At 37.2% G+C, this 25,575-nt stretch overlaps 1 protein-coding gene across 2 annotated transcripts in view; it reads right to left on the bottom strand.

Moving 5' to 3' along the window:
• The window catches only part of actr5 (actin related protein 5), a 62,040-nt gene extending 38,243 nt beyond the window's left edge, over positions 1 to 23,797 (bottom strand). The window contains exons 1-7 of one of the 2 annotated variants that reach the window (XM_058786513.1): positions 23,336 to 23,797; positions 21,439 to 21,677; positions 6,272 to 6,441; positions 5,708 to 5,925; positions 5,500 to 5,637; positions 5,221 to 5,319; positions 4,972 to 5,111 (exon numbers count right to left, since the gene is read on the bottom strand). In XM_058786513.1, coding sequence (XP_058642496.1) covers positions 4,972 to 5,111; positions 5,221 to 5,319; positions 5,500 to 5,637; positions 5,708 to 5,925; positions 6,272 to 6,441; positions 21,439 to 21,677; positions 23,336 to 23,707 — 1,376 coding nt within the window. In that variant the 5' untranslated portion in view covers positions 23,708 to 23,797. The remainder of the gene's footprint in view (positions 1 to 4,971; positions 5,112 to 5,220; positions 5,320 to 5,499; positions 5,638 to 5,707; positions 5,926 to 6,271; positions 6,442 to 21,438; positions 21,678 to 23,335) is intronic. The other variant, XM_058786512.1, reaches the window with a different exon arrangement.
• Positions 23,798 to 25,575: the final 1,778 nt, after the last annotated feature.

Here is a 25,575-nt window from a genome sequence, read left to right as displayed (position 1 = left end):
GATCAGATGGTGGATCAGCACCAAGAGATGATGTCTACAGCCCTGATCGTCAGCGGAGACCAGGACACCCAGATGACCCCCAGAGACATATCCCCAGCGAAAACCTAGATTAAATTACATTAAAACTAAAAAAATATAACAAAATAACTAAAAATATAATAAAATACCTAACTACATAATACTACTATTGTTAGAACTTGCAACAAAATTAAAATAGAAATATAAACTTTTGAACTGTGGGTTTCGTCTGGTCAGAGGAGAACTGGCCCCGACTGAGCCTGGTTTCTCCCAAGGTTTTTTTTTTCTCCATTCTGTCACAGAGGGAGTTTTGGTTCCTTGCCGCTGTCGCCTCTGGCTTGCTCAGTTGGGGACACTTAATTTCTAGCGATTATCACCGATTTGATTGCACAGATACTATTTAAACTAAACTGAGCTAGACAATGACATCTCTGAATTCAATAATGAAATGCCTTTAACTGAAAATTGAGTGTTTAATCTCATCACTATACATTACTGACACTCTATCCTCCAATTTGATACTGTTAAGTGCTTTGACACAATCTGTATTGTTAAAAGCGCTATATAAATAAAGGTGACTTGACTTGCAACTATTTGTATCGTGAAAAGCACTATAAAACTCCTAATCTGCTACGTATTGATAGTAAGTAAGGTAGTTGTTATTTTTCGGTATGGGGAAGGGTTATGGGATCTAGAATATGGTCATGGATTAAGACGTGACCCTGGACCACAAAACCAGTCATAAGGGTCAATTTTTTGTGAGATTTATACATCATCTGAAAGCTGAATAAATAAGCTTTTCATTATGGTTTGTTAGCAGTGGTGGAGGTAACGAATTACAACTACTCACGTTACTGTAAGTAGTTTTTTCAGGTACTTGTACTTTGAGTAGATTTTTAAAGCTGTACTTCGTTACATTTAAATCATAGTTCGTTACTGAGTACGCCCAATTTGAATTGATATTCAAACCTTTGACGGCATTTCAGTAGCCATTAGCCAATAAAGATATCCGATCATAAACGGACCAATAATAATGAACTGCCTGCCCTCTCACTCCGATATTGCTTGCTCAGACTGTGTGCAATCTTGATCTCTACGTGCTGTTATAGTAGAAATTATTTATCTTTGCTCCTAGATTAAACTTTTTCAAAAGTTATCATTCAGAACAGATCCACGCCTGACCGATGAAAATGCTACTGGACATTTTATTGACTAAGTGAAATGCACTAGAAAGTCTTTCAATATGAAAGATGGAACTTTAATTTCTTTACAATGTAAATTTATGCTAGAAATTTTTCAGAATGTGATATTTGTCTGATTTGTACATATAAATATCCTAGTCTGCGTAACTGCATCACTACATTGTACAGACATTACAGGTCAACGCCATCCGATGTTCCATTTCTTTAAATAAATAACATATATGGCTCTTAAATCACTGCTTATAAAAATTCAGTGTTGTGACATTTCGAATACCTCAACTGAATTGAGTTCATATATTAAAGCTATATGTCTTTTTTTGTAAATTCAGTTCAGTTTGAAACCAAATTTGAAATCAAGCTTCTTTGCTGTAAGCATTTGCAACAAAGTTACCCTATTTTAAAGAAATGCACAGAATGAGCAAATGTTTAAGATTGAGATTTTTGTAATGGTAATGGATCAATGTTTACAGGTGCTGGTCATATAATTAGAATATCATCAAAAAGTTGATTTATTTCACTAATTCCATTAAAAAAGTGAAACTTGTATATTATATTCATTCATTACACACAGACTGATATATTTCAAATGTTTATTTCTTTTAATTTTGATGATTAGAGCTTACAGCTCATGAAAGTCAAAAATCAGTATCTCAAAATATTAGAATATTTACATTTGAGTTTGAATAAATGACCATCCCTACAGTACAAATTCTGGGTATCTCTTGTTCTTTGAAACCATAATAATGGAGAAGACTGCTGACTTGACAATGATCCAGAAGATGAACATTGACACCCTCCACAAAGAGGGTAAGCCACAGAGGGTCATTACTGAAAGGTGTGGCTGTTTACAGAGTGCTGTATCAAAGCATAGTAAATGCAAAGTTGACTGGAAGGAATAATTTGGGTAGGAAAAGGTGCACAAGCAACAGGGATGACTGCAAGCTTGAGAATACTGTCAAGCAAAGCTGATTCAAACACTTGTGAGAGCTTCACAAGGAGTGAACTGAAGCTGGAGTCAGTGCATCAAGAGTCACCACGCTCAGACGTCTTCAGGAAAAGGGCTACTAAGCCACTTCTGAAGCAGAGACAACATCAGAAGTGTCTTACCTGGGCTGTGGAGAAAAAGAACTGGACTGTTGCTCAGTGGTCCAAAGTCCTCTTTTCAGATGAAAGTAAATTTTGCATTTCATTTGTAAATCAAGGTCCTAGAGTCTGGAGGAAGAGTGGAGAGGCACAGAATCCAAGTTGCTTGAAGTCCAGTGTTAAGTTTCCACAGTCTGTGATGATTTGGGCTGCCATGTCATCTGCTGGTGTTGGTCCACTGTGTTTTCTGAAGTCCACAGTCAACGCTGCCATCTACCAGGAAATTTTAGAGCACTTCATGCTTCCTTCTGCTGACAAGCTTTATGGAGATGCTGATTTCATTTTCCAGCAGGACTTGGCACCTGCACACAGTGCCAAAGCAACCAGTATCTGGTTTAAGGACCATGGTATCCCTGTTCTTAATTGGCCAGCAAACTCGCCTGACCTTAACCCCATATGGGGTATCGTGAAGAGGAATAAATCAACTTTTTGATGATATTCTAATTATATGACCAGCACCTGTATATGTAGGCTATGTAAATAAAAGCCTATATTAAAATCTGTTCATCATATAAAGTGAACGTGTCTTTTTTTTTTTTTGAAGACTTGGATTAAACCACTCAAAGCTTGAAATAATGTTTGCCTTGAAAAAATGGATGGACAAAACAATTTGAAATATTAAAATATCTATATGGCAGTATACAGTATGTGGTAGTTTTGCCAATGGTATTGAAGTCATCATGAAATCAAAAATGACCCTATTTACTTTTTTAGTGCACATTACTAGTCTTGTGGTGAATAATTAAACCGTGCAAGTCAACACACCGGGGGAAAAAATAAATTGTCTGCCGTCGTAATATTTAATTAAACCCTGAAATTTTGCTTCCGCTCTGGAATGGCGTTCTCGCTCTGATGACATCAGTCTGAAGGCTTGGGGAGAATCCTCTTGTTAACTATGACGTAAGGATTGCTGTTTCCGGGTCCATGCCTCTAATAATAATAATAATAATTATTAATTCCTTACATTTATATAGCGCTTTTCTAGGCACTCAAAGCGCTTTACATTGTGAGGGGGGGGGGGGGGTCTCCTCATCCACCACCAGCATGCAGCATCCACCTGGATGATGCGACGGCAGCCATAATGCGCCAGAACGCCCACCACACACCAGCTTATTGGTGGAGAGGAGACAGAGTGATCAAGCCAATCAGCAGATAAGGGGATTGTTAGGAGGCCATGATGGTCAGAGGCCAATGGGCAAATTTGGCAAGGATGCCGAGATCACACCTCTACTCTTTTTGAAAGACATCCTGGGATTTTTAATGACCACAGAGAGTCAGGACCTCGGTTTAATGTCTCATCCGAAGGACGGTGCTTTTGATAGTATAGTGTCCCCATCACTATACTGGGGCGCTAGGACCCACACAGACCACAGGGTGAGCACCCCCTGCTGGTCTCACTAGCACCTCTTCCAGCAGCAACCTAGTTTTCACAGGAGGTCTCCCATCCAGGTACTGACCAGGCTCAACCCTGCTTAGCTTCAGTGGGCAACCAGTCTTGGGCAACAGGGTGACATGGCTGCCGGCTCTACTCATTTCACTTGAGAGTACCATCTCAACAGCCATTTATGAGCACTATTTAATTAATATTGCATATTTAAGCTAAGCATTTAAAAATTTGCTTCAGTCTCCGTGCTCACAGTGTCTCAGAAAATAATATTTTAGCTGAAACACTGTCTTGCCATCTGGGTTTTCAATATGGAGATAAAGGTTAGGGTTATAATTTTTCAGTATTACATGACATTGTGGGTGTATATTAGCACAGTTTGTTGTTTTCTTGAGGTATCTGGCAGAGCGTTAGGACCCAGAAGCGAAAATATGAATTAATATTTTTTGATAATTCATTAAATATTGCCGCTAAAAAGTAACTAGTACTCAGAGTAGTTTTGAGATGAGTAATTTGTACTTTTACTTAAGTACTGTTTTGATACCAGTACTTTTACTTGTAATTGAGTATTATTTCAGCAATGTAACAGTACTTGTACTTAAGTACAAATTTTCAGTACTCTTTCCACCACTGTTTGTTAGGATAGGAAAATATTTAGCCGAGATATAACTACTTCAAAATCTGGAATCTGAGGGTGCAAATATCAAAATATTGAGAAAATTGCCTTTAAAGTTGTCCAAATGAAGTCTTTAGTAATGCATATTACTAATAAAAAATTACAGTTTGATAAATTCACGGTAGGAAATTTACAAAATATCTTCACGGAACATGATCTTTACTTAATATTCTAATGATTTTTGGCATAAAAGAAAAATCGATCATTTAGACCCATACAATGTATTGCTGGCTATTGCTACAAATATACCTGTGCAACTTATGACTGCTTTTGTGGTCCAGGGTTGCATATGTCTTTTATAAATACTAATAAACAGTCAATATGCATGCTAATAAGCAACTACTTAACAGTGAATTGTTCCCGAATCTAATGTGCTGCCAAAGTATTTAATTTTGAAAATGTAATGCTGATAACAGAGAAAACACTTGTTATATTTGCGTATACCATGTGAATCATAGATTGGATTTAAAAGTGTTTTGCTGAGACACATTCATCTGCCCAAGTGTAAATACACTGATATATAATTTCTGGGGTTAATAATTGCTCACTGTTCCAGAACAAACTGCATTGTCTCCATCAGGCCCATCTGCTCCTCTCCAATCAGAGATGGCTGGAATAAGATCTCTGGCACACGCAGACGCTCTGTGCCCACAAACAGCTGATGATACTCTGCCTTGTTAAACAATAGCTAACACAAAGTAGAAAAAGAGAGCAAAATCGAGACCAAATGATATACGAATACGAATACAATGAACAATTCTGAATGAAGTCATTCCTTGACTTTATTCAAAGATTACCTGGATGGCACTGGTAGTTTTGCCGGGCTCGTCATTGTCCTGAATTAAATCTGGTACCATTTCACTCCCATCTTCTGCGGGTTGCTCCACCTCTGCAGTCTGTTTCAACAACATGATGAACAACAAGTTTTGCACAAAAATAAATATTATTTGCAAAACATGATTATTACCCTCATTCTATCATGTTTTATTATTTTTATTCAGTAATTCAAACAAATCAAAGACAGCACTATGAGATCACAAGGCCAGAAACACAAAGAAGTGTCTGCATTCACAAACCTCAGCCTTCATGAGCCTGTGCTGCTCCATGCTCATACTGAGTTTATGGATGTAAGATTGAAGCTCCTCAGCTGAGTCCATGTTGAGCTCCACCAGACTCCTGTGAAATAGTTCCAGAGAGCCATCCTCCAGCAGTTCCTGATGGAAACTTGACTATTACTGTGTGCATACAAGAGTGCTTCACCTTTCTGCATGTAAACGTGTATACCTGCACAGACAGAAGCGTTTCCAGTCGTTTCTGGTCTTCCTGTAATTTCTCTTCTCTGCGGCGAATGTTGATTTCCTGTAGTCGGCGGAGCTGTTGCGCTTTCCTCTCATTCTTCTCCTCAACACTCACGCAAACGCCAGCTGCCCGCCCTGAAAATGGCAGCTGCACACGGTGAACTTCCCTCTCATAAAAGTTAGGACTTCGCCACTTCTCCAGCTCTGTCTCACAATTTATGAAAGTATGAGTGCATTAGTAGAATGCAGTTAAAGTAATGATGCAACAAAACTAAAAAATTAAATTAGTTTCATACTGAAAGCTGAAACTAAAATTAAAATGAATTTATAATCAATTAATCACATTTATGTAAAACTTACCACAAAAAAACTGAGTTGTGTGCAAACACCTAAATTGCACAAAAGGCATTTTTTTCTTCCAACTTTTGTATTTTTTTCAAAAATTTTCAAAGGCTCAATTTTAGTATCATCAGACCAAACACGTTGTCCTCTAAATTGCTGAAATAATTTCCTTACAATTAATGACAAAATTCCAAGAGTGCTGGTTTACCGTGCTGGTAGTCCAGTGCGACATAGCTGTGCTGATGCAGTAGCTCCTCCATGCGGCTCAGTGTGATGGCAGTCTGGTTTGCAGGGTATTTCAGCTGCAACAGTCTCTGAAGGTATGCCGCGGCCTGACCTCCACCCAAATTCACACGCTTACAATTCAAAGCATCCAGCCTGCAATTCAAATCATCCATATGCAAATGATATGCATTTAAAACCTTTAAATTGCAATGGCAATATTATATCTTTTTGGCAAATTATCATTCAGAGTGACAAACCATTGTCATTCAGTGTAACAGATATATGTATGCAAAAATGAAAGAATATACTTATTCTGACCTGTACTTATAATACAAAACAAAAAAAGAAGTTCATTTTTATGTTCATTTTCAATGCGTTCATTTTTACATACTAAATTGTGTTGTATTTTAAATTACTTTCATTTCCTTACAAAAACTTCTTGCTGACAAATGGTAAAACATAGTGGTTTGAAGGTCATAAGCAAAGTATAAACATTTAAAAATTAAAAGTAAAAAAAAACGTGTCATTATTTTTTGTTCAGAACAAGTTAAACAGTCACATTCTAATGAATGGGGGGATTTAAAGCTTAATTACACTTATTTATTTATTTATTTATGTATGCTTGTGTAGTAAATGAGACTAATGTCACCAAAGACATCGTCTCATCAGCGCACCAGTCAAGGACTGTTCATTTAACATTTGTCAAGTCAAGTCAAGTCACCTTTATTTATATAGCACTTTTAACAATACAGATTGTGTCAAAGCACTTAACAGTATCAAATTGGAGGATAGAGTGTCAGTAATGTATAATAAGATTAAACACTCAATTTTCAGTTAAAGGCATTTCATTATTGAATTCAGAGATGTCATTGTCTAGCTCAGTTTAGTTTAAATAGTATCTGTGCAATCAAATTGGCGATAATCGCTAGAAAATTAAGTGTCCCCAACTGAGCAAGCCAGAGGCGACAGCGGCAAGGAACCAAAACTCCCTCTGTGGTAGAATGGAGAAAATAACCTTGGGAGAAACCAGGCTCAGTTGGGGGGGCAGTTCTCCTCTGGCCAGACGAAACCCGCAGTTCAAAAGTTTATATTTCTATTTGAGAGTGCTTCCCACAAGCTGTTCAACAATTTGAGATTCACAAACTGGAGGGAGTTGGTCAACTGATTTATCTGAAACATTGGTGGTTTAGATAGCTAGTAGAGCCTTGGATCATCAAAACAAAGACACGATTGTAATAAGATTAATGAAATTTATCAACAACAGATATGCAAGAGTAAACATGACAATATGGTAGTAATGATACCAATAAATGAATATCCACTAAACAAGAAGATACCACATAAATTCCTTTGCTAATGTCTCCACTGCTAAAAGGACATACTATCATAACAAAATTAACAATGTCTAATTCTCGCATACTCTTTAAAACATTTTCCTCCCTGTCTTCCTTCTCCCCCTTCATCATCAACTCTAACAGTTGAGGACTTTGCCACGTTCTTCATTAATAAAATTAAAACCAGTGCACAATTTTCCACACCACAAGCTGTCAAGCACATCTTACCAGCAAACATACACTCATTCATCCTTCAATAGCTAAATGCAATGCGGTTGAGCTGAATATAGCAATGGAAGAGATTTCTATGGTAATGTTGCTTATGGGAACCACTTAATGGTTCTGGTGGAATTAACGATAAATAACTGCTTATTTATCTTTGAACAAATAATATAGCTATTATCTGTAATGCTGACCCCAAGTAAATGTTATCTAATCAGGTTGGAAAACATAGGCTGCAGGTATAAACTAAGTAAAGGTCTTTAGAAAAGAGGTTTGGGAAGTTTATGGTTATGTTCCATGGTAAGGTGATCAATCCGGCGGTAGAGATGTCTTCCACTGGCAAGGCTCGAAATTGCGACAATTTTGGTCGCATATGCTCCCATAATTTAATCTGTGCGACCTCAAAATATATTTGGGAACAATTGTGCGAGTGCATATAATTGTTGTAGTGCAACCTGTTTTCATTTCTCTAAAAACGTTCACAGTTATGTGCCTTCTGTGTGCTGATACGGTGACTGGTCTGCCGTTCTATCAAATGTTACATAACTTCATCTTTACGTTCTTAAATTTAATGCAGATTTTAGATTGGTTAATAACGCCCGAAAAGGCGGCGTACAGTTTTCGGAGAGAATGGTTGAAAAACTTCGAGTGGCTCCGCTATGAAAATGCACTGTGCTCTATGCACTACATTCACTTTAAAGCCTGTGGGACGGAGTTTGCAGGTAACACTAACAGCATTTGCCACCGAATCTACACATTTTAAGCTCGAGAGCTTGGTTAAATACAGAGAGAGTACCAAACACAAGAAATGCAGGGACAAGTGTGTGGCAAAATGTTCAATTGTTAAGGCTTTTAATTGTCAGGACGCTCACGTAAGGGGCTGCGATAATATCGTAATTGTTTTAACGATGTGCGATTTGACATTATCGAGTATATTGCAAAAACCAAACCAAACACCAACAGAGAGTGCACGCATACATGACGTGATGATGGTTAGACTAGTGCGCATGCGCATTTACAGTGTGTTTTTTCCTCCAAAAATCAGCATGATTACAAATGGAATATTGATTTTATACAACAGTTCAATAAACAAGAAGCTAATATTAAGAGACTTACGTTGTAGACACCATATTTCCTGTTTTTGCTCCATTTCGACAACAAAAATAATTCCAAACAAAGTCACAGCACTGTTTCGCGTCTCTGAGCAACATGACAGTGTTTCGTTTCGTTCCTGAATGAATCAACCGTTTAAATTATTCGGTTCAATCGCAGTGACTCATATTTAAAGCTCAAAATTTAAATTTCATATTTAAAGTATCTTTTAATTTTTTTAAAAATTTCAAATATCAGTATTCAACGTTTTATGTTTACAGTATTAAAATATTATATATGCATGTGTAACTGCAGGTTAAATGCATTCATGTCCTGCATTAAGCAGGGTGTAAGTGCATCTAAATGCCACTTCAGAAATTCAAAATTAAAATTCAAAGATGAATTTTGTTGATACTGATTTCATTTGCTTGATAATGTCTTATCCTAATTGACTGATTAAATGTAAGAATTTGACTAAAATGATGATGCATACTTTTAGAAAAAAATGGCTTAATTGTGAAAATGACCATAAAAGGTAAAAATCAATTTAAACTTATTGGAAAAGATTGATTTCTATCACTGCTGTGAACTGATCACCACACAGAATATGAAGAATATCAAAGTCAGCTGTCCACGGTAGTCCTTAAGACTACCAGCACAATAACACAAGCAAAATATCGTCTAATTCTCGTTATCGATAAAATCCTAGAAAATAGGATACATTTTTTTGCCAATATTGCACACCCCTAGCTTCCAGCCGTTCTGCGCAATTGGCAGAACTGAATGTCAAATTTAACAAGGCATACACCATCCTAACCTTCACCAAAGAGGAGCTCTCTCTCCGTTTAACCAAACTCAGATTAACTTAGGTGGTTTACGAAAGAAATCTGTCAGTGTTTCTTTTCATTTTCTCTCTTCTTCAGCCCTTTGCATTTCCCGCGGTAGTTATAGCTCCCTGTCACCTGACAGCAGAAAGCAGTGACTGGGTGACTGACAGCCAGTGTTGGGCATGTTACTTTAAAAAAGTAATTAGTTACTTCTCACAAATAGTAATTGAGTTACATCATTATAAAAGTAACTAATTACCAGGGAAAGTAATTATTGCGTTACTTTTTAAAAAATATTCAAATGTCAAATAACTTTGGATGCCCCCAATATTAAATGTTAAATTAATGAATTGGACACTAAAAAGAATAAATTATTATTATAAAACATTGTACATTAATCTGCACTATTTATCTACTGACACTTAGTATCAGTCAGTCAAGCATTATAATATAATAATTATGATAATTTAATATTATATGATGATAGAACTTTAGTAATTAGAATAACCCAGTATGAATGCATATGTGTCATCAATATAAAACGCATTAAGGATTAATGAGCTGCTGGGTTCATGAATATTAATCATGTTGTCTGCGTTCACTCGAATTGATTTGCTGAAATCAAAACAGGGACGATTACAGGTGAGCGTCAGCCAATGAGATTGTCGTTTGCGCATTAGTTCCGCCCACTACCAGAGAAACCGGCAGTTCTTAAAAGATGAAGAATTCCAAAGAAACTCAGTTATTTTGACAGGAAAATACAACAAAGAATATCGTTTACATTTAGCGCGTCAATTCTGCATGTTATGAAAGACTCTCTTGCTCTGTATCCTTCTTTGCGTGCGTGTCTGTGAGAGAAAGCGACGGCGAGTCGTGTGCCTCCACACTGGAGTTTATGGTACATCAAATACAGCTACACTGCGCATCCATTCAGATGAACTGAAAAATTTAATTCTAATAATATAATATAGTAACGCCACATTTTATTGTCAGTAACGGTAACGGCTTTGTAACGGGGGAAACAGTAATTCGTTTGATTACTCGTTACTGAAAAAAATAACGCCGTTAGTAATGCCGTTTATTTATAACGCCGTTATTCCCATCACTGCTGACAGCTAATATATTAACCAGTCTGCATTAAAGTTAAGAATGTAATGATGAAATCTGTTAATATATAATTTGTAGTTGTGTTGCCCATTAATTTTTGGTGGGTGCTCCTAAATTTTTGCTGGTGCTCCTAACTTTTTAAAGTGCTACCAAGTAAAAAAGTTAATTTCAAGCCCTGACTGGTGATGTAGATTACGGGCAGTGGGGAGGACACAGAGTTGCATTCCAGTAGTCGTCAATGCGCTGACCTGGAGGATGCCGAAATTCTGTTGTGTCAAGCGGGTCCTTAGGCATGGACCAGGCAGTAGGGATGTGACGGTGAGGAAATTTCCCCACCGGTTAATCGACGTGTAATAACACTGGTAGTATCGGTAACACCGTGGGGGGGTGGGGGGCTTAGTTTCCCTCTGGTTCCCCTCTGTTTCTGTCTTTTACTTTCACTTTCAAATTAGCAGCAGTTCGGCGTAAAGCACTTGTTCGTTGTTAGTTCGAGTTTTCCCTCTTTTCCTCACTTTCCTTCGCTTTTAAATAGTTTAAAAGTTCAAACTCAACTTAGCCTATATATAAATCATAGAACTTTTACTAGCAAAACAAATCAAAATACACCATTCTATAGGCTATGCCTAATATAAAATAACAAATAACTTACACAAAACTGAAAATCAGCAAACACTGTGGAACCAATTAAATAAGTCACAAATGTTTAAAAAAGCTTCCAAAAATCACCTTAGATAAACGGAAAAGTCTTTTCAAAATCCAAAATATTGCCAAACAGGTGCTTTTGCATTTCGTTTTGAAACTAAATATTCTGCCATCGTCTTGTCTGTCTCACCTCACTCTTCTTGTCAGTCAGCTCGACTCACTCTCCTCACGTGAATGAAATCTAATGATGCGACTGTCGTTCAGCATGCTGTATTGAGCAGCCTCATTCAGTTTTTAATTGTAGTGTCTGTTCTCTAACTGAACTAAATCAAAGTGACAGTGGGGTATGGTGGGCAAGTGTTAGAACGGAACATAACAGTAATGCTTGAAGTTGTTTGTTTTATATATTTTATGATTATTATTTTATTATAATATTATGATTATTTTATTATATTATTTACAGATGTAATTTTCAGACACTTCAATTTCTTGCTACATTTAAAAAAAAATAAATAAATAAATAAATACTTAAATAAACCAACTAGGGATGTCCCGATCAGGTTTTTCGTGCCCTCGATCCAATCAGAGTCATTGAATATTGAGTATCTGCCCATACCAAGTCCCGATCTAGGCTAATACTTGTATATTCCTAGTGTTTGATGCACAATTCAAGTACATTAAAGACATTAAAATCAATCCAATGTACAGGTGCTGGTCATATAATTAGAATATCATCAAAAAGTTGATTTATTTCACTAATTCCATTCAAAAAGTGAAACTTGTATATTATATTCATTCATTACACACAGATATATTTCAAATGTTTATTTCTTTTAATTTTGATGATTAGAGCTTACAGCTCATGAAAGTCATAAATCAGTATCTCAAAATATTAGAATATTACTTAAGACCAATACAAAGAAAGGATTTTTAGAAATCTTGGCCAACTGAAAAGTATGAAAATGAGAAGTATGAGCATGTACAGCACTCAATACTTAGTTGGGGCTCCTTTTGCCTTAATTACTGCAGCAATGCGGCGTGGCATGGAGTCGATCAGTCTGTGGCACTGCTCAGGTGTTATGAGAGCCCAGGTTGCTCTGATAGTGGCCTTCAGCTCATCTGCATTGTTGGGTCTGGTGTCTCTCATCTTCCTCTTGACAATACCCCATAGATTCTCTATGGGGTTCAGGTCAGGCGAGTTTGCTGGCCAATCAAGCACAGTAACACTATGGTCATTGAACCAGTTTTTGGTACCTTTGGCAGTGTGGGCAGGTGCCAAGTCCTGCTGGAAAATGAAATCAGCATCTCCATAAAGCTTGTCAACAGAAGGAAGCATGAAGTGCTCTAAAATTTCCTGGTAGATGGCTGCGTTGACTGTGGACATCAGAAAACACAGTGGACCAACACCAGCAGATGACATGTCAGCCCAAATCATCACTGACTGTGGAAACTTCACACTGGACTTCAAGCAACATGGATTCTGTGCCTCTCCACTCTTCCTTCAGACTCTGGGACCTTGATTTCCAAATGAAATGTAAAATTTACTTTCATCTGAAAAGAGGACTTTGGACCACTGAGCAACAGTCCAGTTCTTTTTCTCCACAGCCCAGGTAAGACGCTTCTGACATTGTCTCTGGTTCAGAAGTGGCTTGGTAGCCCTTTTCCTGAAGACGTCTGAGCGTGGTGACTCTTGATGCACTGACTCCAGCTTCAGTTCTCTCCTTGTGTAGCTCTCCCAAGTGTTTGAATCGGCTTTGCTTGACTGTATTCTCAAGCTTGCGGTCATCCCTGTTGCTTGTGCACCTTTTCCTACCCAAATTCTTCCTTCCAGTCAATTTTGCATTTAATATGCTTTGATACAGCACTCTGTAAACAGCCACACCTTTCAATAATGACCTTCTGTGACTTACCCTCTTTGTGGAGGGTGTCAATGTTCGTCTTCTGGATCATTGCCAAGTCAGCAGTCTTCCCCATTATTGTGATTTCAAAGAACAAGAGATACCCAGAATTTATACTGTAGGGATGGTCATTTATTCAAACTCAAATGTAAATATTCTAATATTTTGAGATACTGATTTTTGACTTTCATGAGCTGTAAGCTCTAATCATCAAAATTAAAAGAAATAAACATTTGAAATATATCAGTCTGTGTGTAATGAATGAATATAATATACAAGTTTCACTTTTTGAATGGAATTAGTGAAATAAAATCAACTTTTTGATGATATTCTAATTATATGACCAGCACCTGTATACAGAGCTGTGCAGAGAGTAAAAGTAGTGTGCGTGTGTGTGTGTGTGCGTGCGTGCAATATACACTTTCTCTATGTATTTTTGCACATACTGTATAAAGACAGTGGTAGAATATGGGACTACTGATGTATTTATTTTTTATTTTTTGTATTTTATAAATACAATAAGCATAAAAATTGCAACAAAAAGGTAAAAAAGTGGAGATATGGTTTCGAAAACGAAATATGCAGTGTCAGAATGCCAGTCAAATCCAAAGCAAGATGCAACTCATAGCAATGCTTTATGGCAACGGGTTCTCAGACAGTCTGATGGCAGATAAAAGTAAACGATAAATGATTCACATTTCTTCTTCCTTTGGTTTTAATGGTGGCTGAAAACACACATTTGAGCATCTTTTCCCCTTAATAGTGGTTGGCAAATCTACTGGAAGGTGAATACTGTCACCAACTGCATGTCACCAATAAGCATGGGACGATAACCGGTTTCAAGGTATACCGGTTACTATTTGGCTTGCTACCGAGGCAGATAACATACCTAATTAACTAGCTAACGTCAACTAGTTTCCTCCCTCACATTACTTCACAGAGCGGGGAATATCAGACTAAAGTACTACGTTTCTGTGTGTGTTTGGAAAATTCACGGTTTCAAAACCACTACAATTTTCCGTTATACCGTTCCTGCGGTATGCGCAATTTTTTTACGTGTCGTCAAAGACGGAAAGTGCAGAACTCCCTCAGTTGTGAGCAGTGAAGAGCGTAAAGAGTCGCACGACCCCTCCCCCTCCGGATAGCGGTCAGTGAGAGTAACCTGTGTGTAGGATGAGGTGAATCCCTGGAACTTTTCCCCCCGTCGAAAAAGGCGAATTCTGCCATATGGGAATTTCTCGGGTAACGTAGACCAATCATGTTCCGTACGCAATGATGTTCCGTACAGATGCCGTTTTGGCGCCGATCGCTAAATAAATACTTCCAGGTCGTACACAAACGACCTCACCGCTCATAACTTGGACTGAAAGATGAATGTGTAGAAAGTGAGCATATCTCCAAAAACCTTGTTGAGCTGCAGGTTTGATGACTGCATTTTTTATTTTTTTTCCATTTAGAAGGATTTTTTTTTTTTTTTTTTAACAGAAAATCATTTATGTTCTGATTATTGTTGAGCAGCAGGTTTAGGCTCACTTAAGTGACTGCACGTAATTTAATTAACAAGAATTCAATTATTTATATTAATTATTTAGCCTGACATGTTTACCGTTCCAAAATGTTCTATGTTTCTTAAAAATAAAATGTATTGTGATCAGTGGAAAAAACTTTGTTGTTTTTTACCCAGACATTTAAAAATAACATATTTTAGAGCTGTAATCGCAATACTGTGATACTGTGAAACCGTTTTATTTTTATCTAAGGTTATCATAACGTCAGAATCTCATACCGGCCCATGCCTAGTCACCAACATGACAGCTGACATAAAATAAGGATCGGGCTTAGGAGAGCCAATACCGATCAGTTAAAAAAAAATGGCTCAGGACATCCCTAAACCAACGGTTAAATCTAACAATACAAAACAATTCTGTTGTCATTTATGCAATCTATGGCAAGCTGTGCATTAAATGATTTTAATGCATGACGTGGAGGCAAAGAACCACATGACACACAGCAGAGATCTAGCATTATATTAATAAAAGTCACGGGGCAGCGTTGACAACAAGTTTCTGTGCTCCTGGGTGTTTCTGTGTGCACAGTGTATGGAAGCAGAATAATGACAATAGTTTTTGAAACATAAAGCATGCTGAATTCCATAAATCGAAAAAAAAAAGATGCATTGCAATTAACAGTGCTTGCATTTTAATGCCTTGTATTTCCAGGGCTTGCATTTTTAGGTCCTGAAATTTAACATAGTTGTTTATTTAAGCTGTGAATATTTCAATTCAAAATATTTCACACACATTTTCATAATTAAAAATTCAACAATTCATATTCACCTTCCAGAATTCACTTCCAAAATATTCAATCTGTTTAAAAATACGATGTATAATATTCGACAAGCAAATTTCGGTCATTTTATTTCACTTTCCAAATTCGCTGCCACAAATTCAGTGGTTAAAATTCGGCAGAAAATTCAGCGTTGCACATACGGAAACCGCAGGAATAGCAGTAGAGTACCGATGCATGATCTCCAGCTGCTGTCAGCCGCTCACCAGCAGGTGGTGCAAGCGGCTGTTGATGAAGGCCATATGTGGATCAAGTCATTCATTTACAAAAACTGATTTGCAGAAATGGAGCAAGCGCTAAGTAGAAGTTTTGATTATCGGGGCCAGTATAAACATGTGGAAACGCTGATTGTGTGCGTGTTTACTTCAACATCTTCGCTGTTTCCCGTAGCTTACATGCAAGCAGCTTTCTCTACCACAAAGGAGATTATAATGCTCTTTTACCCAATGCTGAAGTACAGAATTAACATTACATCTGAGGAAGACATATATTGCTTTCGGTTGTTTAGTTTCTGTAACTTTGTATCATGGCTTGTGTGACGATGTGCTGTAATACTGGGGTTCCCCTCATACGTCACACTCCAGGATTCCCCAACGATGTGTAACACACCTCAGTGAACTAATACAGTGATATAAGACCTCAGATCTCAGAATACACTTTATTGATGATTATGCAAACTATATCAACAGTTAAGCAGATGCAGAATATGAACGAACGCACAAGGTTTCACGCGGTTTCCCTCAGAAATCGGTTAAAGGAAACACATTACGCGGCTCAGTAGTGCACTAACACAATAACAGCCATTAGACTTGTTTGAGATGCGCCTCGCCTGAAATGTAGATGGCTGCAATGAGGAGAGGAGTGAAATAAGCGCAGTCAAGACGGACAGTTCTGCCCTCTCGAAGTAGAACAGATACCAACGAGATCAAAAGCGGATATCGCGTAATTCTCACTCATGTGCTGCTAATAAATGTGTATATAACTTTTATATAAATATAAATATGATGAACAAGACACCCAAAGTGCTTGCTATTTAATATGAAAGGCATATTTATCATCCATTTCTACTTTAATATAAACATATTTTAGATTTTTATAGAAATATGACAACAATCACATATCTCACACAGAGATCGCACAGTCATAGTGTTTGGGAATATTCAAGCATAATTTAAATACACAATCACATGAAATCAGATTGGCATCAGGAAATCAGGCATGCATCTCGCGGTGATCAGTTCTGCGCAGATTTTGCTCATCTCCAACAAGCCTATTAAAAGACCAAACTCAGATCTTACTGATGAGGATATTAAGGCAAGTTAAGGAACGCGCACGTTAAACATTTCCCATAAAGAAAACACTTAACATGGTTTGTTGCCTCAGTGATAATAAATGATTAAATTAAGCATCAAATTAATAAAATATATTACTGTATATTATGAACATTTAAGCAGACGAGCCCAGAATATGAGCCCACAATCAACAAGTTTCCCCAAATCATTTTTTCTCCCATAGAAAACCAAGTGCTATAGTTTCAGGTTTGATATTTGCCTTGGCTGCTTTAGGGACCGTCTGCAAATTTACCTCACAGTACAAAACGAAGTAATAATTTATTAAATTATTCAAATTTAATTATTAAATTCCAATAATTTATTCAAATTAATGTTTACAGTAAATGAATAATTTACTCAAACTGACTAAATATATATTGCCAATAACTCGCCTTAGACAATAATTTCCCTATGTACACTACACAAATATTTTTAAGAAAAAATATTACAGTAATTCACCAAAATTACTACTGACCAGACTGACTTACTACAGTTGAAATTTGAAAATCCGCGATCGTGATGACCAACCGTAATATGAGACTTCTGCCGCTTGCATTGTAATCTGTAAACCCTCCTTCGAGTTACCTGCCGTATTTATTTTTAAATATTTAATAAATCCCTCCATTGAACATTTAATTCCCATTTGGTGGCCTTTTGTGTCCAAAATTGTGCAAAAACATCGTGGGACATGGTTTTCACACTGTAGCTGTCATTGTAAGACAGTGAGCAACTCCGTTTGTTTGTCTGAGGGAGCAACAGTAACTAAGGGGGGCGCGACTTACCGATAGGTCAATTGTGAATTGTACATACAGTAAGGGAGATACTGGCAAAATTTCACAACTTACTACAACCTGTGGAACATTAAAAACCCTTCTGGTGAATTACTGTAGTTTTTTTAAAAAGATATTTGTGTACTGTACATACCGTAAGGGAGATATTGGTAAAATGTAACCTGTGGTAAATCAGTTTTGTATCTAGCAACGTTCTACAACCATTGGAACATGAAAAAAACCCTTTACTGGGATCTTTTATAAGTAAATAATTGTGTACTGTACATATACAGTGAGGAAAATAAGTATTTGAACACCCTGCTATTTTGCAAGTTCTCCCACTTAGAAATCATGGAGGGGTCTGAAATTGTCATCGTAGATGCATGTCCACTGTGAGAGACATAATCTAAAAAAAAAAATCCAGAAATCACAATGTATGATTTTTTAACTATTTATTTGTATGATACAGCTGCAAATAAGTATTTGAACACCTGAGAAAATCAATGTTAATATTTGGTACAGTAGCCTTTGTTTGCAATTACAGAGGTCAAATGTTTCCTGTAGTTTTTCACCAGGTTTGCACACACTGCAGGAGGGATTTTGGCCCACTCTTCCACACAGATCTTCTCTAGATCAGTCAGGTTTCTGGCCTGTCGCTGAGAAACACGGAGTTTGAGCTCCCTCCAAAGATTCTCCATTGGGTTTAGGTCTGGAGACTGGCTAGGCCACGCCAGAACCTTGATATGCTTCTTACAGAGCCACTCCTTGGTTATCCTGGCTGTGTGCTTGGTCATTGTCATGTTGGAAGACCCAGCCTCGACCCATCTTCAATGCTCTAACTGAGGGAATGAGGTTGTTCCCCAAAATCTCGCAATACATGGCCCCGGTCATCCTCTCCTTAATACAGTGCAGTCGCCCTGTCCCATGTGCAGAAAAACACCCCCAAAGCATGATGCTACCACCCCCATGCTTCACAGTAGGGATGGTGTTCTTGGGATGGTACTCATCATTCTTCTTCCTCCAAACACGTTTAGTGGAATTATGACCAAAAAGTTCTATTTTGGTCTCATCTGACCACATGACTTTCTCCCATGACTCCTCTGGATCATCCAAATGGTCATTGGCAAACTTAAGTCGGGCCTGGACATGTGCTGGTTTAAGCAGGGGAACCTTCCGTGCCATGCATGATTTCAAACCATGACGTCTTCGTGTATTACCAACAGTAACCTTGGAAACGGTGGTCCCAGCTCTTTTCAGGTCATTGACCAGCTCCTCCCGTGTAGTTCTGGGCTGATTTCTCACCTTTCTTAGGATCATTGAGACCCCACGAGGTGAGATCTTGCATGGAGCCCCAGTCCGAGGGAGATTGACAGTCATGTTTAGCTTCTTCCATTTTCTAATGATTGCTCCAACAGTGGACCTTTTTCACCAAGCTGCTTGGCAATTTCCTGTAGCCCTTTCCAGACTTGTGGAGGTGTACAATTTTGTCTCTAGTGTCTTTGGACAGCTCTTTGGTCTTGGCCATGTTAGTAGTTGGATTCTTACTGATTGTATGGGGTGGACAGGTGTCTTTATGCAGCTAATGACCTCAAACAGGTGCATCTAATTTAGGATAATAAATGGAGTGGAGGTGGACATTTTAAAGGCAGACTAACAGGTCTTTGAGGGTCAGAATTCTAGCTGATAGACAGGTGTTCAAATACTTATTTGCAGCTGTATCATACAAATAAATAGTTAAAAAATCATACATTGTGATTTCTGGATATTTTTTTTTTAGATTATGTCTCTCACAGTGGACATGCACCTATGATGACAATTTCAGACCCCTCCATGATTTCTAAGTGGGAGAACTTGCAAAATAGCAGGGTGTTCAAATACTTATTTTCCTCACTGTATATAAAGGGGGTATTGTCAAAATATCATCTGTATTAAATCACTATGAGCAATACAAGCTTTACAATTTGACAGTATGTTATTTTAAATGTTAAAAGTCATTTTAATTTAAATACATTGGACGTTTTAACCCAGTCGGTAGAATTGTCAGAGGGCCCCTTGGGTGCGATAGCTCGTCAATGCTTTCTCCGGTTTACATTTGCAGCAACAATACACCTAGGCGGTTTTGAACTCATTTTTTATGTCGATATAAAGTGGTTGCTTACTGTTAAAACTAATAGTGGTATTGATATCTTTGTAGGACTGTTGACTCTATAGATCAGTGGTAAGGGAAAGCAATGAAAATGCAGCGCGTTGCGTTCTTCTAACCTCATTTGCTTACCTGTATATAGTTCGCATAATCATCAATAAAGAGTATTCTGAGATCGGAGGTCTTATATCACTGTATTAGTTCACTGAGGCGCATTACACGTCGTTGGGGAATCCTGGAGTGTGATGTATGAGGGGAACCCCAGTATTACTGCACAGCGTCACACAAGCCATGATACAAAGTTAAAACTAAACAACCAAAAGCAATATATGTTTTCCTCAGATGTAATGTTAGTTCTGTACTTCAGCATTGGGTAAAAGAGCACTATAAACTCCTTTGTGGTAGAGAAAGCTGCTTGCATGTAGGCTACGGGAAACAGCGAAGATGCTGAATTAAACACACACACAATCAGCGTTTCCACATGTTTATACTGGCCCCAATAATCAAAACTTCTACTTAGCGCATGCTCGATTTCTGCAAATCAGTTTTTGTAAATGAATGACTTAATCCACATATGGCCACCTGCTGGTGAGCAGCTGACAGCAGCTGGAGATCATGCATCAGTGCTCTACTGCCATTCCTGCGGTTCCCGGATGTGCAACGATGAATTTTCTGCCGAATTTTAACCACTGAATTTGTTGCAGCGAATTTGGAAAGTGAAATAAAGTGACCGAATTTTGCCTGTCAAATATCGTATTTTTAAACAGATTGAATATGTTGGAAGTGAATTCTGGAAGGTGAATATGAATTATTGAATTTTTAATTATGAAAATGTGTGTGAAATATTTTGAATTGAAATATTCACAGCTTAAATAAACAACTATGTTAAATTTCAGGACCTAAAAATGCAAGCCCTGGAAATACAAAGCATTAAAATACAAGCACTGTTAATTCCAATGCATCTTTTTTTTTTCAATTTGTGGAATTCAGCATGCTTTATGTTTCAAAAACTATTGTCATTATTCTGCTTCCATACAGTGCAATCTCTGATCTGTTTGTGTGCGTCTCAATGAAAGGTTCGACTTAATATAAAATGGTGATTAGACTGACTTGGACCTGTGCATTAAAAGGTTCTACTGCACACTTGCCAGCCACTCAGAGTTGGGAACAAAGAAATATTTTACAACTGTCACTATCTTATCTGGGGGACAAAAGGAAGTTGAATTTACTTTATACATAATGTTCCCTTTTAATTTTAAATTTGACTTTTAAATTGTTAAGTGTTGTTAAAGCTCTGCAAATGTCTTGACTGGTGACATGATTGGGGGGGGGATTACCAGCTCTTCCTCACCCCCTTCCCTGTACACTTCATCTTCCAAACTGGGACACATTTAAATTGACAGAATTTGAAAGCTAAGACAGTGATGGGTTGTGATACCTGCCATTGATGATGGGCAGCACGTGGGAGCAGTGATATCCTGATGACACGACAAGTCCCGTAGAGGGCAGAACTGCTCCATCACTGAGATTGTTATAATAGAAGCTGAATAGACTGTCCACACCATACGCCACCCGTGGCACACCGTAACACTCAAAGAGCAGCTCAGACATCATCTGTCTGCAGTGAAGTGGGTTACAGGGTGGCTCGGTGATGACCACAGGGTGATCCACGTGTCCCTAAGGGCACAAAGGTGAAGCGTGTCATTTCTGAACAGTTTTAATTTTGAGTGCCAACTTTTTTTTAAATAAATTACTTATGATAAAATGCAGCAGTTGGTGCCACCTTCTTCAGTTAAAGTTTTCCATTCATGATTTGATTTGATTTGACTGGAGTCACAAGACTAATTACTCTTTCCTTTCCAATCACACTGATGGATAAAAACAAGATACTATTCAACTGTAACTGTATGTTACTATGGTTACCAATGTTTATAGGAAGCACATTAATATAGAACGTGATTAAACTGACCTGGAACTACCTGTGCAGTTCAACGAATTTAATCAACACCTGCCAGCCAATCAGAATCGACTAATCAGACAGACCATGGCATAAATTAAAGTAAAGTGTTGAGAATGAAAATACATGTGTAACAGTAAATTGGATCCGCGCAGCTCTTAAAATGTGTGCTTAATATTAATCAAACAAAAGAAAGACAAAATCACACACTGCTCTTGAGTGAAGGACTTTTGTAGCTTTAATAAGAAACAAAGGAAGTTTAATTCTTACAGTGAAGACTATGCTGTTATATTTTACATTAGGTTATTCAGTTTCTCTAGTAGGTTGTTAACTGAATCGCTACTTTAGACTTGCATTAAAAAAAAAAAACAAAGCAGTTTGTTTAATTTGTATCTTTTTTTATTCTATTGTATTATTTTGCTTTTTTATTACTGAAATTGTATTCCTTTGCTTTTTTATTACTGGCAGCTTAATTATTTTCAATAATTTTGAGGACCTTTTTGTTGTTGTTGTTTTAACTAATATTAGTTACTCTGATATCTGCTGCGGTATTGAGAATTGTGACATGTTGCTGGTCTCTAAAATGTAATGTCATAGCAACCTTATTTACAGAAAAAATATATATATCTTTAAATAAATGTTTCATATATAAAGTTTAGGTCATATGGCCCACTAATAATCGTTTTAAATAATCATGATTACAATATTGACCAAAATCATCATGATTATGATTTTTGTCATAATCGAGCAGCCCTAATTGATCTGTTTAACTCATCTGAAATACAGACAGCCAAATTATTATTATTATTATTATTTAATAAATATGGGCTAATGCTAACCTGTGCTAGCTTTATAGTCATTTAGAGAGCCCAGGCTCTCTGGCTCAGAGGTATTGTCACAGTTTATGATGTAACTTACAAAAAAAAAAAAAACCTACTTGACATAAACATCTCCAACGGTTTATCTCTGCAAATCCTTCATCCACCTCTTAGTCTCATCTCTCATCATAGTACACAAAAGTGCATGTGTGGATGCATGCATATACACAAAATGCTTACAGCAAGGGTGTCAAACTCAGTTCCTGGAGGGCCGCTGCCCTGCAGAGTTTTTAGTTCCAACCCTACTCCAACTCACATACCGTGTAGTTTTCAAATAAGCCTTAAACACTTGATCAGCTGGATCAGGTGTGTTTAATTGGGGTTGCATCTAAACTGTGCAGGGCTCCGGCCCTCCAGGAACTGAGTTTGACACCCCTGGCTTACAGTAATGAGCATGTACGTGTCAGTTTACAGAACATGCCATAGTATGTTGTAAATTATTGTTTTGCCTTGGCAGACGTTTCTATATTTTGCAAATCATGTATGGACAGGCAGATTACCTGGGTGCTTATTCCGAGGTGCAAGAAGACGTAATCAAAGATGAGCTCCTGTATGTCAAAGTTAACCACCAAGTTGCGGTCAAACGCGCTCTTGAAAGTCCAGCGCAGCGGCTCGAGGTTAGGGATGTCATTTCCCACGTGCGCTTCATTGCGAGCGGCTCCTCTGCTGCGCGCCGCTACTGACCTGAACACGAGCCGCGGCTGATCCAACTGAGAAACACCACACGCCCAACCCGCGCGACACTGGAACGAGCCGTTATCTACTACTATCGGCGCCGGACATGGCTCCAGACATTCCCTCTCCACTGTAAATACTGGATCAGGCGAACATTTATAATCCTCAAAAGTGTAAACACTGCGTTTATTACTCATGGTACTAAACAACAACCGAGCGCTCAACTCTGTGTCTTCTTCGTCACCATCCACTACATCGTTTGTGTTCTCAACTCATTATCGCCACCTGTAGTTCAGGGCAGAGGCATTTTCTTCTTCTTCTTTTTTTTAATTTTTTAATTTTTATTTTTTAATTTTTTTTTATTTTCTTCTTCTTCTTCTTCTTCTTCTTCTTCTTCTTTCCTTGATGTTTAACGCATAGACTTGTGCTGCGTCCCAATGTGCCTATTTATACTACGCCCTTAAAGTATGTAAAGTATGTGAAGAAAAAGTACACACTTCTGAGCATAGACATCCCTTACGAAAATTACCATGGTTTTACTATAGTAAAACTGTAGTTAACCATGACTGTAGTACCTGTGGTTTTTTGGTGCAAACCATGGTTTTAAAAACCATGGTTCAAGTACCACAAATTAACTATGGTTGTAATACCATAGTTTAACCATGGTTTTACTAAAGTACCTCAAATTACATTTAAGCCTAGTTATTCAACAAACATCTACAAAATAAAAACAGAATGACAAGTTACTATTCTATGATACAGGCTTTATTATAGCAGTTGCATCATCTGAAAGAAAATATTGTTTTCACATGACAAAATGATTCAGAACTATGAACTATAACTATTTAAAAAATAGTGATAAAGCACTGCAGTGGTAGAGATGGTTTTCTGCTAATTTACAAAATAAAAATAGCAAATTGTTTCACTGTAATAATGCATTATCTCTATAGAAATTAATTACATGTTGCACAAATAAACAAGACTTAGTGTTCACACACAATATTATACTGCGTACCTCTTTAACAATATCTTATGTAGGGCTGCATGCAACTAACAATATTTTTTGATAATCAATTTATTTGTAGATTTTTAAAATTAATATTAGTAATTGGATGACAAATAAATAAATAAATAAAATATATGCATTATTTTTTTAATTAAAATCATTTTAATCCATTATTTTAAAGAATGTCATTTCACATCCTGCCTATGAAAACAAATATAATGAATGTATCTATGTAGGCTCTGCTGTACATTATAAGCATTAAAGTGTTAAAATACAAACATTACATTCTAAACCTAAAAACAACAGCTTGTTATTTTGAAACAGAATTTAAAACAATTTAAACAAAAAAACACAATGTTAACTTGCAAGAGGTACGAGGAACAAACACAATCAGCCAGTTGTTGCAGCCAGGCCTAGTTTTATACAACCTGTAAACACAAGCCCAACACAAGCAGATGTGTGCAGTCCATCGGGTGCATCAAGGTCGCATTAACAACCTTGATTACAATATCAATAAAGGTACAATTACAAAATCAATAACTCATAACTCATGGAGTACAAAAAGATTCAAGCACAAGTAAAGAAAGTGGTGAGAAAGGCAAACAGAAATAGCTGGAGAGAATATTGTAATAAAATTGGCAGAACAACTCCTGTAGGTGAGGTATGGGGAATGATAAGAAAGATGAAGGGAATTAGAAGAGATTGGCAGTATCCAGTTTTAAAATCTGGAGAAATTGTGGCAGTATCTGATGAAGAAAAAGTTGAAATATAGCTAAGACTCTGGTTGAAATTCATAGTTCTATCAGAGGATGGTATACAAGGAAGAAATAAAACTAATATGAAGAAGAAAATGGGACTCCACAGGGTAGTGTGATCAGCCCATTATTGTTTTCCATTATGATTAATGATGTGCAGTGTTGGGCACGTTACTTTAAAAAAAAAAAGTAACTAGTTATAATTACTAGTTACTTCTCACAAATAGTAGCTTAGTTAATAACTGAGTTACATCATTATAAAAGTAACTAATTACCAAGGAAAGTAAATATTGTGTTACTTTTT

The sequence above is a fragment of the Onychostoma macrolepis genome, chromosome 09 (genome assembly GCF_012432095.1).
Source record: "Onychostoma macrolepis isolate SWU-2019 chromosome 09, ASM1243209v1, whole genome shotgun sequence".
Lineage (NCBI taxonomy): Eukaryota > Metazoa > Chordata > Actinopteri > Cypriniformes > Cyprinidae > Onychostoma > Onychostoma macrolepis.
The sequence above is the reverse complement of the archived record's forward strand: the minus strand, read 5'-3'. Positions and strand labels throughout refer to the sequence as shown.